At 36.5% G+C, this 13467-nt stretch overlaps 1 protein-coding gene across 3 annotated transcripts in view; it reads right to left on the bottom strand.

Moving 5' to 3' along the window:
• The window catches only part of VPS13B (vacuolar protein sorting 13 homolog B), a 690921-nt gene that overhangs the window by 267927 nt on the left and 409527 nt on the right, over positions 1-13467 (bottom strand). For all 3 annotated transcript variants that reach the window (XM_037048265.1, XM_037048266.1, XM_037048267.1), the window contains exons 32-33: positions 12031-12157; positions 7997-8140 (exon numbers count right to left, since the gene is read on the bottom strand). In XM_037048265.1, the coding sequence (XP_036904160.1) occupies positions 7997-8140; positions 12031-12157 (271 nt within the window). The remainder of the gene's footprint in view (positions 1-7996; positions 8141-12030; positions 12158-13467) is intronic.

The following is a 13467-nucleotide window of genomic DNA, read 5'->3' as shown; positions in this document are numbered from 1 at the left end:
AGGCTCTAACTGAGAATATGTTCCAAGTACTGAAGAGAGCCAAAGCTGCTTTCTGAGGAATATTCTAACTTTGGCGACCAGGTAACCCTGAAATTGCTGTGGCCAAGGCTGTTAGTTGGACCCCAATACGTTTTATCCCATTCCTTCATAGTAAAATAATTTTTAGCAGGGTGCATAACCATGTATTAGAAAGACTACTTTCTCAGCCTCCCTTGCAGCTAGGTGTGACCACATGGAAAATGAATGCAAATGATATATGCAACTAGTTGTGTGTGTGTGTATAACTAGTTGTACAGATATATAAGTATATATCTATATGTACATATATATTCTCCAATTATTTATTATTATCTATCTTCCTTACTAAATACATGAACACTAGCACATGAAAGCAGAAAGCATCTCTTTGCTTTAATGCTATTCCCTAGGTATCCATGATAGTGTTTGGCTCATAGAAAGGGTTCAATATGTACTGAGTAAATAAATAGGTCACTCTCTTCTGCCTATTTAATTTCAACTTCTCTACAAAGCTAGATCTCTGACCACTTCAGCCTGAAGTCTTCTCTTCCAATTCTGAATAGTTCGTATAACACTAATTTTCCACAGAGCATATTCATCACTCTTCATTTACTACTATGAGTTCTTAGTAATAAATTCACTTGTGTATGATTTAATTTTCAACCAGATTATAAAATGCTAGAGGGAAAGGGCCACAGTGTACTTATTTTTCATATCTCTCTCAGTCATAGTTAGTACATCTGGTCCTCAGTGAGAATGACCAAGACTAGGACAGACAGTTTAATTGTGCCTCAAGAAAGCTTAATGCATTCACTGGATTTCTGTTCAAGAAATCTATATGGGATAAACATTAGCATGGCCTGAAAATTAAAGTTTTTATTATGTTCTTGATGTTTAGCATCTACCTTGAGGCAACTATAACATGTTTCTCTCGACCAGTTTATTTATCAGGAGAGGATAAGCAGTAAAATACTTAATATCTTTTCCAGGTCTAGATTTTAAGATATTAAGGTATTTAGTCACAGGCCCTCTTGTCCACTTCAGGCTCTGCCTACATCTGCACTTTATTGGAGCCTGTGTTTATTGCCTGGTTACAAGTAGTCAATCCAGATGCCTCTGAAGGGAAACAAATACTCAGTATAACAACCCTGACGCTAACTTGCCATGTCCATCGCTCAAATTTCCCAATTCCTTTTCTATATATAGAATGTGTAACCAGTGATGCGGCCATTCCCATTTGCATCTACCTTCAGACAGAAAGCACTGAGACAGACTAGAGCATCAGCATCCCCCCCCACCAGTGTCAGTGCCCACTTTCAAACCCTATCTACCTCACATGAGTTCGCAGTGTACAGTTTACCTCCACTTCCCTCGCCTTGCCTCAAGTTCTCCTTCAAAACACCATTTGCTGCTACACCACCATTCATATCCCTTCTCTTCTTTTTCTTCTTCATTCTGAGGTTCCTAGTTCTAATTATTCCTACCAATCCTTAGATTAGTCAAGTGTACCATGACATAAAATAATTTTTTACCCTTAACTGAAAAAAAAAAAGAAATTTCCATTCCTTGAATAAAGCATGACTCCAAAGCAGGCCATGTCCAATCTAAAATAATAATAACACCAAACAAACAATGTCCACCACCACTCCAGAGGGAATATACTCAATCACAGTTCATAGCAAAAAAGTCCTTTATACTATATTCTGTTTTAAACTATAAACACACCCGAGTAAACTATATTAGGTATATATAATAAACCCTATTACAATATTTTTATATTAATACACTGTTTCTGTATAGAGACTCAAATAGTTAATATTTTTAAATAGTAGGATAAGATACCGACAATTTTACTCAGTTAATATTCATAGAAAAAAGAACCCTTACTTATTACCCTATAATTTCTCTATTTGCCATAATCTAAAAAAGTCAGTCTTCTGTCATCGGGTTCTTTGTGTCGAGTGTGCAGCAGGGCTGGTGAGCTGCCAGTGCAGAGCAGAGACGGCAGAAAGGAAACTTTAGGAAAACGATTCCCAGGGGAAAACAGACATGACATTTCAAGTTTCAAAGTGTGAAAAGTTAAAATTTCTTGGTGTTATACAGACTCACTGGTGGGAGTTGGGGGTAGGGTGGAAAGAAAGAGAGAAGTAGACATTTTTTTAAAAACTGCGCAAATAAACAAACGTGGCAATTGTTAACATCAGGAAAAATAAGAATATAAAGAGAAGACATATAATCACATATTTAATAAGCAGTGAACAATATTTTCATTGTTTTTAAATGAAAACAACTCATATTGATTCAAAAAATATGACAGGAATATTGGGGAGATGAAAGCCTTGAGGAGAGGTGTAAAAGAGATGGAATCCTCATTTACAATAAATAGCAAGTGAATGGGTAATGTTAAATCAGTGCATCAAGAGATGGTAGTCTTTTCATTTTATTCAGAAACATGGAGATAAATAGTTATTGGGTTAAAAGTGGTTATGCAGGATGAGGTGTCAGGGGACTTACACCATTCTAATATATTTAGTTTAGCAGCTTTTGCTTAAAATTCATGTATTACTTTGATAAAAATAACATTACTCTATAAAAATAAAGTAACCATTTTAACAGGCTAATTTTAGTATATACCTATATGGTTTATGATTTTATAGACTTCAGACAAATTGCTCAGCTGTCATCCTCTCAGTTTAAGTAACCCTAACACTTTAAAATTCTATACAAGTTATCTTTCTTTATGGTGTATTTTTTGTTGACTACAACGGAAATAAAATAATATAAAGGTAAAACTTGTTTTTTAAAACAGTTCTTATAATATTCTGCATACTGATAGAAATCTTACAATAATTTTTACTGTTCTTATCATAAAAATGGCCAGTATTATTATCCCATAAATATATTGCAAAAATTAAAATCTTTTAACTCTTTGTTTATTCACATTCTTTTTCAAATGGTTCTGGACATTTATTGGTCCAGATAATTAAATTTTTCATCTTGTTTATTCTTATTCCATAAATTTGTGATTTTATGATTAATGACAACTTTTATATAATTGGGTCTTTATAGCACTAAGACCATCTTGTAAGAGAGGAAAGCTTCTTAGAAAAGGTAAGCCAACTGCATCAATCACCACAGCCTCAGCCTGGAGTGCATTTTTCAAAGCAAAAACATTGAAAAACTTTTGATCGATTTTGGTGGCAATTTGCCTAAACCATTACCTGGTCATTTATTACTAAACTACTTCCTTCTTTTAGCTATTCACTTAAAAGTTTCATAATGAGTTGGCTCATTATGTAGTACGTACATAGTAGAATTCGTAAGTAGAATTAAAATTAATATTAAAACTGGTTCTAGCAATAATTCTCAGATTGTTCCATTGTTTTTACTTATATCTCCAAAGGTTTGTTCATCTTTCTTCCCCCCTTTGTTTGAAGTTTGGGTATGTTTCTTCTACTAACAAAAACACCCCTACCACATTTTTGAATAATTACAAAATTAATCTTCCAAATGAAACCTTGTCAAAGACCATCTAAAAGTATTACCATCATCCATCAGTTGGTGGGCTGAGAACAGATAGGACATTTACCCGTCTGTAATTGATGGGTTTTTTTAGAGTCCTGATTTCGATGATTAATCCATCATTCTTATGGAATAGTAAATGTTTATAATGCCATGATACACATTTTTTGTAGATAAAAGGTTTATTTGTATGTTCATAACAGGCAACAAAAGAAACACTTGGTAAAGAATTAAAGTTAACTTCCAGCCAAGGTAGAGGCATAGGTAGACACACTGTGCCTCCTTGCACAACCAAAATTAGGGACAACAAAAAATTAGAAACAAACAAACAAACAAAACCCCAGAACTGACAGAAACTCCAACTGTATGGAAGTCCAACAACCATTAATCCAGACTGGTAAGAGGGGTGGAGTCCATGGCAGGTGGAGAGGGATCACGCAGGCAGCGCAGGGCTGGCAACCCCAGATGAGGGATAGCAACTAGCAGACCCAATAAGGCACACAATTGCACGAAGATAAACCAGACAAAAACTGGCATTAAGACCGCGAAACCCAGGGCCCCTGCACCAGGAAATAAAGCCGAAAAGCACTGACTGAAAACACTTGTGGGGGTTGAGGTGCTGGGAGAGACTCCCAGCCTCATAGGAGAGTTCACTGGAGAGACCCACAAGGTCCTAGAATGTACACAAGCCCACACACCCAGGAACCAGCACTAGAAGGGTCCAGTTTGCTTGGGGGAAGCGGCAGAGAGGACTGAAATCTGAGAGAGAGATGAGCAAGAGCCATTGTTCCCTCTCTGCCCCTGCCCCACATGCAGCATCACAACCCAGCGATGGAGGGGAGGGGTTGCCCCCCGCTGGCGAACACCTAAGGCTCTGCCCCTTACTACACAACAAGTTCGACCAGACCCCCCCCCTAAAAAAAAAACAACCTCAAACAGAAGAACTGATAACAGCTCCAGAGCCAACATATCTAAGCTACCAAGAGATAGCCAATCTATCAGATGCACAGTTCAAAGCACTGGTGATCAGGACACGCACAGAATTGATTGAATTTGGTTGCAAATTAGATGAAAAAATGAAGGCTATGCTAAATGAAATGAAGCAAAATGCACAGGGAACCAATAACGATTGAGAACAAATCTGGAACTCAAATCAATGAAGTGGGCCAGAAGAAGAAAGAAAAAAACAAAGAAAAAAGAATGAAGGAACAAGAATTTAAAAAAAAATGAAGAGAGGCTTAGGAACCTCCAGGACATCTTTAAATGCTCCAACATCCAAATTTTATAGGAACCAGAAGGGGAAGAGGAAGGGTAACAAGTGGAAAACTTATTTGAACAAATAATAAAGGAGCACTTCTCCAATCTGGCAAAGGGAATAGATATCCAGGGAGTCCAAGAAGCTCAAAGAGTCCCAAAGAAGTTGGACCCAAGGAGGAATACACCAAGACACATCATAATTACATTAGCCAAGATTAAAAGGAAGGAGAGAATCCTAGAAGCAGCAAGAGATAAGAGGACAGTCACCTACAAAGGACTTCCCACCAGACTGTCAGCGGATTTCTCGAAAGAGACCTTACAGACAAGAAGGGGCTGGAAGAAGTATTCCAAGTGATGAAAGACAAAGACCTACATCCAAGATTGCTCTATCCAGCAGAGCTTTCATTCAGAACAGAAGGGGAGATAAAGTGCTTCTCAGATAAGGTCAAGGAGTTCATCATCACCAAGCCCTTATTATATGAAATGTTAAAAGGATTGACCTAAGAAAAAGAAGATAAAAAATATGAACAGTAAAAAGACAGCAAACTCACAGTTATTTACAACCACATTTAAAACAAAAGCAAGCTAAGCAAACAACTAGAACAGGAACAGAACCACAGAATGGAGATCACATGGAGGGTTAGCAACAGGGGAATGGGAGGAGGAGAAGGGGGGAAAAGGTACTGAGAGTAAGTAGCATAGATGGTAGGTAGGAAATAGACAGGGGGAGGGCAAGAATAGTATGGGAAATGTAGAAGCTAAAGAACTTATGACACATGGACATGAACTAAAGGAGGGGAATGTGGGTGGGAAGGGGTGTGCAGGGTGGAGGGGAATGAAGGGAGTAAAATAGGACAACTGTAATAGCATAATCAATAAAATATATATAAAAAAGAATGAAAATTAAAACATATAACATGCTTAGCAGAGAAAAGGAAGCAGAGAGAAGTGGCTTCTCTGGGAAGAACAAATACTGGTACCTTTCTTCAGGAAAGACAAATGACCTTTTCATGGATCAAACAGGAGACACAGTAGTCCTCCTTTACTCATGGTTCCACTTTCTGAAGTTTTAGTTACTTTTGGTCAACCATGGTTCAAAAATATTACATAGGAAACTCCAGAAATGAACAAGTCATGGGTTCAATTGTATGACACAGATTTTTAACAAATATATACCCTCTCCTTCACTTCCCCAATAACTCAGCCACATTCAATTTTCCTATGTTTTTAATTCTCAAAAATAATTTTTGAAAATTATAATCCTATGGTTGTTTTAAAATACATGCTCAAAATACACTGTGACAGTGTAAGCAGTGTATTCTCTGACACTGAAATGCCTTGTGTTGTTGGACTACTGGATATAAGTTGCACTAATCATTTATGAATAGAAAAATATTCTTCTATTTCACTGAAGGTCTTTCGTTTAATATTAAAATTTTCACAGACAACTGCCCTCCCTCACTAGAGCCTATACTTTTTTTTCTCTTTAAACAGTGGTGAAATGCACATAAAATAAAATTTATAATGGTAACCACTTTTCAGTGTAGTCTGTACTGTAGTTCAGTATAGTGCCTGTACTTTTAACATTATCTCCCAGAAGCAACAAAAGGCCACAGACACATTTTTAAAACAGCAAAAACAGTACCTCGTTCATTTACAGAACTCTGAGGGGTGACTCAGCACTTCAGGTAAGGACTGCCAGTAAGTTGGGTGTCCCTCTACTTACTAACATCAGATCCTCCTAATAGGCATTATAAGTAGATAGGTAAATAGTTAAGAAGAAGTGTGCTAAGTTGTATAAATTCCTAAAACACATCAGAAATCTAAGGTGGATTTAGTTGGTGTGAGACGTTCACAAAAGCGGCACAGATAACACAGGAATGTAAAATACTGCTTCCTACCCAGTCTGCTCCAAGGTCGTCCTCAAAAACGCCATGGGGAAATGCCATACTCGTCATGTCGCATACTCCTGTCACACACTCTTATGGATCATCTAACACAGGGGTGTCAAACTCATTTTCACCAGGGGCCACATCAACCTTGAGGTTGCTTCCAAAGGGCCAAAATAACTTTACGACTGTATACATGTAACTCAACTCTTAAGGAGTTGAAATTGCAACCTCGAGGCTGATGTGGCCCCTGGTGAAAATGAGTCTGACACCCCTGGTCTAACATATAATGAAGAAAAGTCAGTATTTTGGAGAAAACATATAGCTGTATAGACCTTTTTTAAAAGATGCTAAGCAAACAGAAAGCACTGGTGGTAAAAAATGATCTAGTTAGAGAATTATCATTTATGAAAGTTAAAAGTTTACAATTAAAAAAGGTTTTAAAATAAAGAAGACTGGAGGACAACTGTAACTGAACAATAAAAAATTATGAATTCTCCACCCCACTGGATGGCTGTGACAGCACGCTTCAAGACAGATGAGCCGACTTACAGGGAAACGCCTGGCACGCTGCCTGGCACCAGGTGGCTCTCCGTGAGCACCTCTTCTCTCCCTTCCTTCTGATAAGTAGAACTACAGCCTTCCGCGTAACTCACGACAAAAATAATGTCCTTTTCATAGGGAAACAGTTTCTTCGCGAGGTTTTATAGAAGATTTACTCTAAGCACAGATATGATCAGAGAAGTATGGAAACAAAAACAAAGAAAACATATCTTGAGAAGCATCTAAAAGGCAGCTTTGTTTCACGGTGACATGCTTTGTGGTTATAATACAGGCTTCCAATGAACACCAGATCAGAATTAAACTCTTAGGATTGTGCCCATTTTTCACTAAGCATGTGAAACAAACACCGTAGAAGTTATTTATTTGAAGATATTCCCATAGTACTCCTACAAAGTTCACTTCCAAAACAGGCCTATCCCTTTAATGTACCTGAGTAAGTAAAAACTACACCAGGGTTCTTGCATTGTACTTTAAAGACTGCAACAGGGTAACAAAATCATGTTTTTAACAGAGGCTTTTCTGAGGCTAGGCCACAGCAACTCTGCAAAGATGCATGATAAATTATAGGAAAGAGGACCAAGCAAATTTCAAAGGTAAAAAATACCAACCCAAAGTGATTTATGACCACATTGTGAATAAAATTAAGTACAGAATAATTAGCAGAAAGCATTTCACCGAGTTTTCCTACCGTGAATGTGAAGCTGGCACAAATGCAGTATGTCTAATCAAAATCGGGTCACAGTTACCTCTGTGGCCTTGCTTGATGGTTCCGGTCCAGTCATATTTGCTACTATTAACTGATGTAAGAGTTGAACTTGAGCCACACTTAGGAAGAAATCCAGGTTTGTGGTTATATTCACTTCTAAAGAATGGCCACACACTAAAATCTCCTGAAGGGCAGAAAAAAAAAAGTTGAATCCAGATAAAGAAACACGATAGCCATTAGATGATAATTTATCACTCTTACTTATTTGACCTTTATTACGTTGATGAATTCCTCTGGGACTCGAGTTCACTTGTTAATGAGAACAGCAGAAATGGTGAACACAGCCACTTGATACAATTTAATGGATTAACTTAATAAACATTTATGAAGGCCTGCTGTGAACCAGGCTGTGTGCTGGTTACAGGGCAATAAAACCAAGAATTTTCACCATTTCATATACGTTTGGTTTTTTCATACCTCAAACTACCATTATTGTTTCAATAAGTAATACAATTCTTAAACATAGCCTTGTTTATGTATTCAAACCAACAGATATTTACTGGGCATCTCCTAATCACCATGCTCTATACTGGAGTGGCAGCAACAGCACAAAGAAAAAGGCTGGCCTGGAAGGGCAACCTGCTCTTGAGGAGATTACAATCCGGCTGGGCAGACAGATACAAACGGGTAATTGTTGGCAAGCAATTATAATCACAAGTGGTATGGTCTGAGGACTCTCCAAAGGATACGTTCCAAATGATTTATAGCGAAATAGAGTGCTGAAGCCAAAAATAGCTAGACTAATTAATTTAACTTCAAACTGCTAAAATCTTGGCAGCATTAGGTAGATGTCCACTACTTAACTGGTGCTGTTCTGCACAACTGAGTTACTTGCACATTCATTGCTGGAAACCCATTCAGACAAGAGGGACAGAAATGAAAAACAATCCAGAAGTTTCACTTAACACGCAGAAGCCCTGCCTCTTGTCATGAAGTGCATGTGGACAATGTTCAAACGTCTGGAAATATCCAACAAACCTTCTCCATATTAGTGTCATCCAAGGGGAGAGATTTAAGGAGACTTATGACTGGTCCAGACACAAGCTAAACAGCTTAGAGTGGGTTTTAATAAAGTCATAAACAACAGCATGTCGAAAATAATTATTCTTTTTGGGGGGTTAAAGATATCTTCCCTACAAGTTCCTTGTGTTTACTCATTATAGTTAGAATTATTATTTTACTCCTCCAAGTAATGATGAAAAGAAATATATTCATGTATTTTAAACCAATTGTGTTACTAAGTAACTGTAAGATATTAGCAGATTTAATTTTTCTACAACTGTGGATAACCTAAGTTTACCTACTAGGCTAATATAAACATCAAATAAGATAACATACAAATATATTGTTTTCAAAAAACTGAGGGAAGGAATATAAAGTTTATAGTAGCATGGATTATATTTAATTTGTCCTTAATTTTTCTGAATTTTTCATAACAATTGCCTATAACTAATTAAAAAGTTTATAAAATTTTTAGTATAACAAATTTGTGTGAAGAACTTTGTTTTCATTTTTTAAAATTATGGTTTCCATTCAATATTATTTTGTATTACTTACACATGTACAGGTAATTTTACACTTCACAAAGTGTTCTCCCCAATATTTCTGGTACCCACTGGGCAACAGTATAGTTATTATGACATCATTGACTATATTTCTTGTGCTGTGCTTTATCTCCCCATGACTGTTTTGTAACTACTGCTTTGTCCTTCTCAATCCTTTTACCTTTTTCACACAGTCCCTTAATACCCCTTCCCTCTGGCAACCAACAGTCTGTTCTCTGTATACAAGTACATACGTCTGTTTCAATTTTGTTTGTTCATTTTGTTCTTTAAATTCCACATATAAGTGAAATCGTATGGCATTTTTATTTCCCTGACTTATTTCACTTAGGGCAGTTTCCTGTAGGCCCATCCATGTTGTCACGAGCGGTAAGATCCCATTCTTTTCATGGCTGAGTAACACGCCATTGTATACAGGTACCACAGCTTCGTTAGCCACCCATCTATTGATGGGCACTTGGGCTGCTTCCGTATCTTCACTATTGCAAATGATGCTGAAATGAACACAGGGGTGCATGTGTTCTTCTGAATGAATGTTTTGGGTTTCTTTGCATAAATACCCAGAAGTGGTTCACTGGGTCATAAGGCAACTCCATTTTCAATTTTTTTGAGGAAACTTCATACTGCTTTTCACACTGGCTGCACCAGTCTGCATTCCCATTAATAATGCACATCCTTGCCAGCACCTGTTTGCTGGTTTATTGATGATAGCCATTCTTACAGGTGACACCTCACTGTAGCTTTAATTGCATTTCACTGATAACTAGTGGTGCTAAGCATCTTTTCCCATATCTATTGGCTATCTGTATGTCCTCTTTGGAAGTGTCTCTTGAGGTCTTCTCCCCATTTTCTAATTAAATTTGTTTATTTTTGGTATTGAGTCGTATTTCTTTATATATTTGGGGTATTAACCCCCTATCAATGTATCACTGATAGGGGAATCACTGAGAAATTCAGATGTAATTAATCATTTCATATTAGTTGCATCTTAGCACCTTTCAAAAATTACTTTTGTTTTTAAAAAGTAATATTTAAGCTTAATATTTTTGCTACCAATAATTTCACTGAGTGTATTCTTCCATTAAATAAGTTGTCTTTTGTTTGTGATGATGGTTTCCTTTGCTGTGCAAAGAATTTTTAGTCTGATGAAGTTCCCTTTGTTTTTTCTTTTGCTTCCCTTGCCCAAGATGTATCAGAAAAAACAGTGCTAACAGAAATGTCAGAGAGTTTACTACCTACTTTTCTTCTACCAGTTTTATGGTTTCGGGTCTTATATCTAATTTTTTAACCCGCTTTGAGTTTATTCTTGTATATAGTGTAAGGAGGTGGTCTGTTTCATTATTCTTGCATGCATGTGTCCAATTTTCCCCAAACCATTTATTGAACAGACTGGTTTTATCTGACTGTACGTTCTTGCCTCCTCTGTCATACATTAATTGCTTATACAGGCAAGGGCTTATTTCTGGGCTCTCTATTCTGTTCAGTCGATCTATACGTCTGTTTTTATGCGAGTATCATGGTGTATCTGATTTCTATAGTCTTATAGTATAGTGTGATACTGGCTAGTGTGATTCTTCCATTTTTTTTCTTTCTCAAGATGGCTGTGGCTATTCAGGCTCTTTTACGGATGCAAATAACTTTTTGGATTATTTGTTCTCATTGTATGAAATATGCCATTGGTATTTTGATAAGAATTGTACTGGCTCTATAGATGCTTTGGGTAGCATACACATTTTAATGATGCTAATTCTTCCTATCCAAAAGAATGGTATATTTATTTACATCTTCTTCAATTTCTTTCTAATGAAGAGCTTTGTAAGGTTCTGATGAATCACATTATTATTACATTTCTATTCTAGGCATGGAGGCGTGACACACAGTGATCAGGCCTGAAACATGGATCCACCAGTAACTGGCTAATAACTTGGTCCCAGTTTTATTCACCCATAAAATACAGATACTAATAATATCTATCTCATGAGGATATTGTGAAGACTAAATAAGGTGATACAAGCAGAACTCTCTCCATAGGGTAATCCACGGGAGAACGCTAAGTTATTGTCAGTATTAGTGTTGCTTTCATTAGAAGGAGGTTGTACAGGGTGTGTGTGGTCTGGAGCCAGACCAGTTGGGTTCATACCATGCTTGGCCACTTACGACTTGTGAAAATTCGGATGGGTTATTTGGGTTAAGTTTTTTATACTTCAGCATTTCCGCATATAAGTGAGGATGGTAGGATAAGCTAATAGGATTATCATGAGGGTTAAATGAGCTAGTACATAAAAAGTAGCAACTGAATGGTTCTGGAAAGTGCTCAATTATAGCTGTAACAGTAACCAGTTAACAACGAGCTAATCTCATAGTCTGTGCGCTGAAACTATTCAGACCCCTAGCATACAAAGAAGAGCCGCTCCCTTATTTAGACCAAAGGAGACCTAAATTAAGTTCTAACCTCAGTATGCATATTTTCTGGAGAAATTATTTTGGTGAAAATGATGGCAGGTGCTCCAGTTATTCGGACAGAAAAATCTGTTAAAATGGGAGTCATAATTGCTCTTCTTTCTTGATGCCGCCGTATGCTAAAAAATAAAGTACATTATTGTTAGCTATTTCATTTTTTTCAAGAAAAAGTTCCATTAAGTTTTTACAAGTCTTTGTACCATAATATATATGACAAAAATCATTATTTTGGGCATTCCTATTTACATATTTTATAGTTATAGCTCTGTAACTTCAGTACTTCTGATTTATAAAAATTTTTAAAAATCACTGAGAAATTCAGATGTAATTAATCATTTCATATGAGTTGCATCTTAGCACCTCTCAAAACTTACTTTTGTTTTTAATGCCTTTTGTTTTTAAAATGAGCTTAGTATTTTTGTTACCAATAATCTCATTGTGGGGCAATAAATTTAATTTCCTATTTTTAATATTTCTGACTTTCTAACTGACAACTGACACCTTACCAACCTCACTACATTCATAACCATATCCTCTTAATCTTAGACCTCTTTTTAAAAAACGTTTTAAGAACTCTCTAAGCACACTGATTATTACTGCCTTTACGATTTGTGAAACGCCGTTTCTGACTTTCATACTAAATGCTGCTTCACAACGACCTGTATGCAGAGTGAGGAGCATCATTAGTCCCACATCATCCATAAGAAAAGGAGGCTCAGGGACTATACCCAGTGGGAACAAAGATTCCACAACTGGCCATGGTAGTCAAGGTGACCCCAGAATAGTATTTGGCCTCTATTTTAATTCTTCTTTATACCTTCTCACGTTTGAGCAGTTATTTAGCATGACAGTTCTATTCCATATTAAAAGTTGCCAATAATTTCAAATGAAGTATTGTATACATGGTAGAAGGTAAAATTGGAAAATATTATTGAGAAACCAAAACTTGTGCTAGTACAGATCTTCAGTTCTAGTATTCATATTCTTAGTTTTAATTTTATGAAATAATACAATAACATTTGATGTTATAATATACACTTTAAAAATCACTAATTTTTTAGACTTAAATATTTTCAAGGATGAATTATAAAGAAAAACATAACACTGAAAAATAAATACAAGAATTAAATTCTTCCAACATTTACTAAACAACAGTCTAGGGTTTATTTTTTTTAAGATTTTTTATTTATTTATCTTTAGAGGGGAAGGGAAGGAGCAAAGGAGAGAAATATCGATTTATGCTTGCCTCTTGTGAGTCCCCTCCTGGGAACTGGCCTGCAACCCAGGCATGGGCCCTGACTGAGAATCAAACCGTGATCGTATGGTTCACAGTCCTGCACTCAATCCACTGAGCTACAGCCAGGGCTAGAGTTTAAAATAACAAAAGAGAGAAGCAAAACTCATAGTATTAACGCACTGACAATGATTT

The sequence above is a fragment of the Sturnira hondurensis genome, unplaced genomic scaffold (genome assembly GCF_014824575.4).
Source record: "Sturnira hondurensis isolate 20B ecotype Veracruz unplaced genomic scaffold, ASM1482457v3 Scaffold0006413, whole genome shotgun sequence".
Classification (NCBI taxonomy): Eukaryota; Metazoa; Chordata; class Mammalia; order Chiroptera; family Phyllostomidae; genus Sturnira; species Sturnira hondurensis.
Note: the sequence above shows the minus strand (reverse complement) of the source record. Positions and strands in the feature narration are given on the sequence as shown.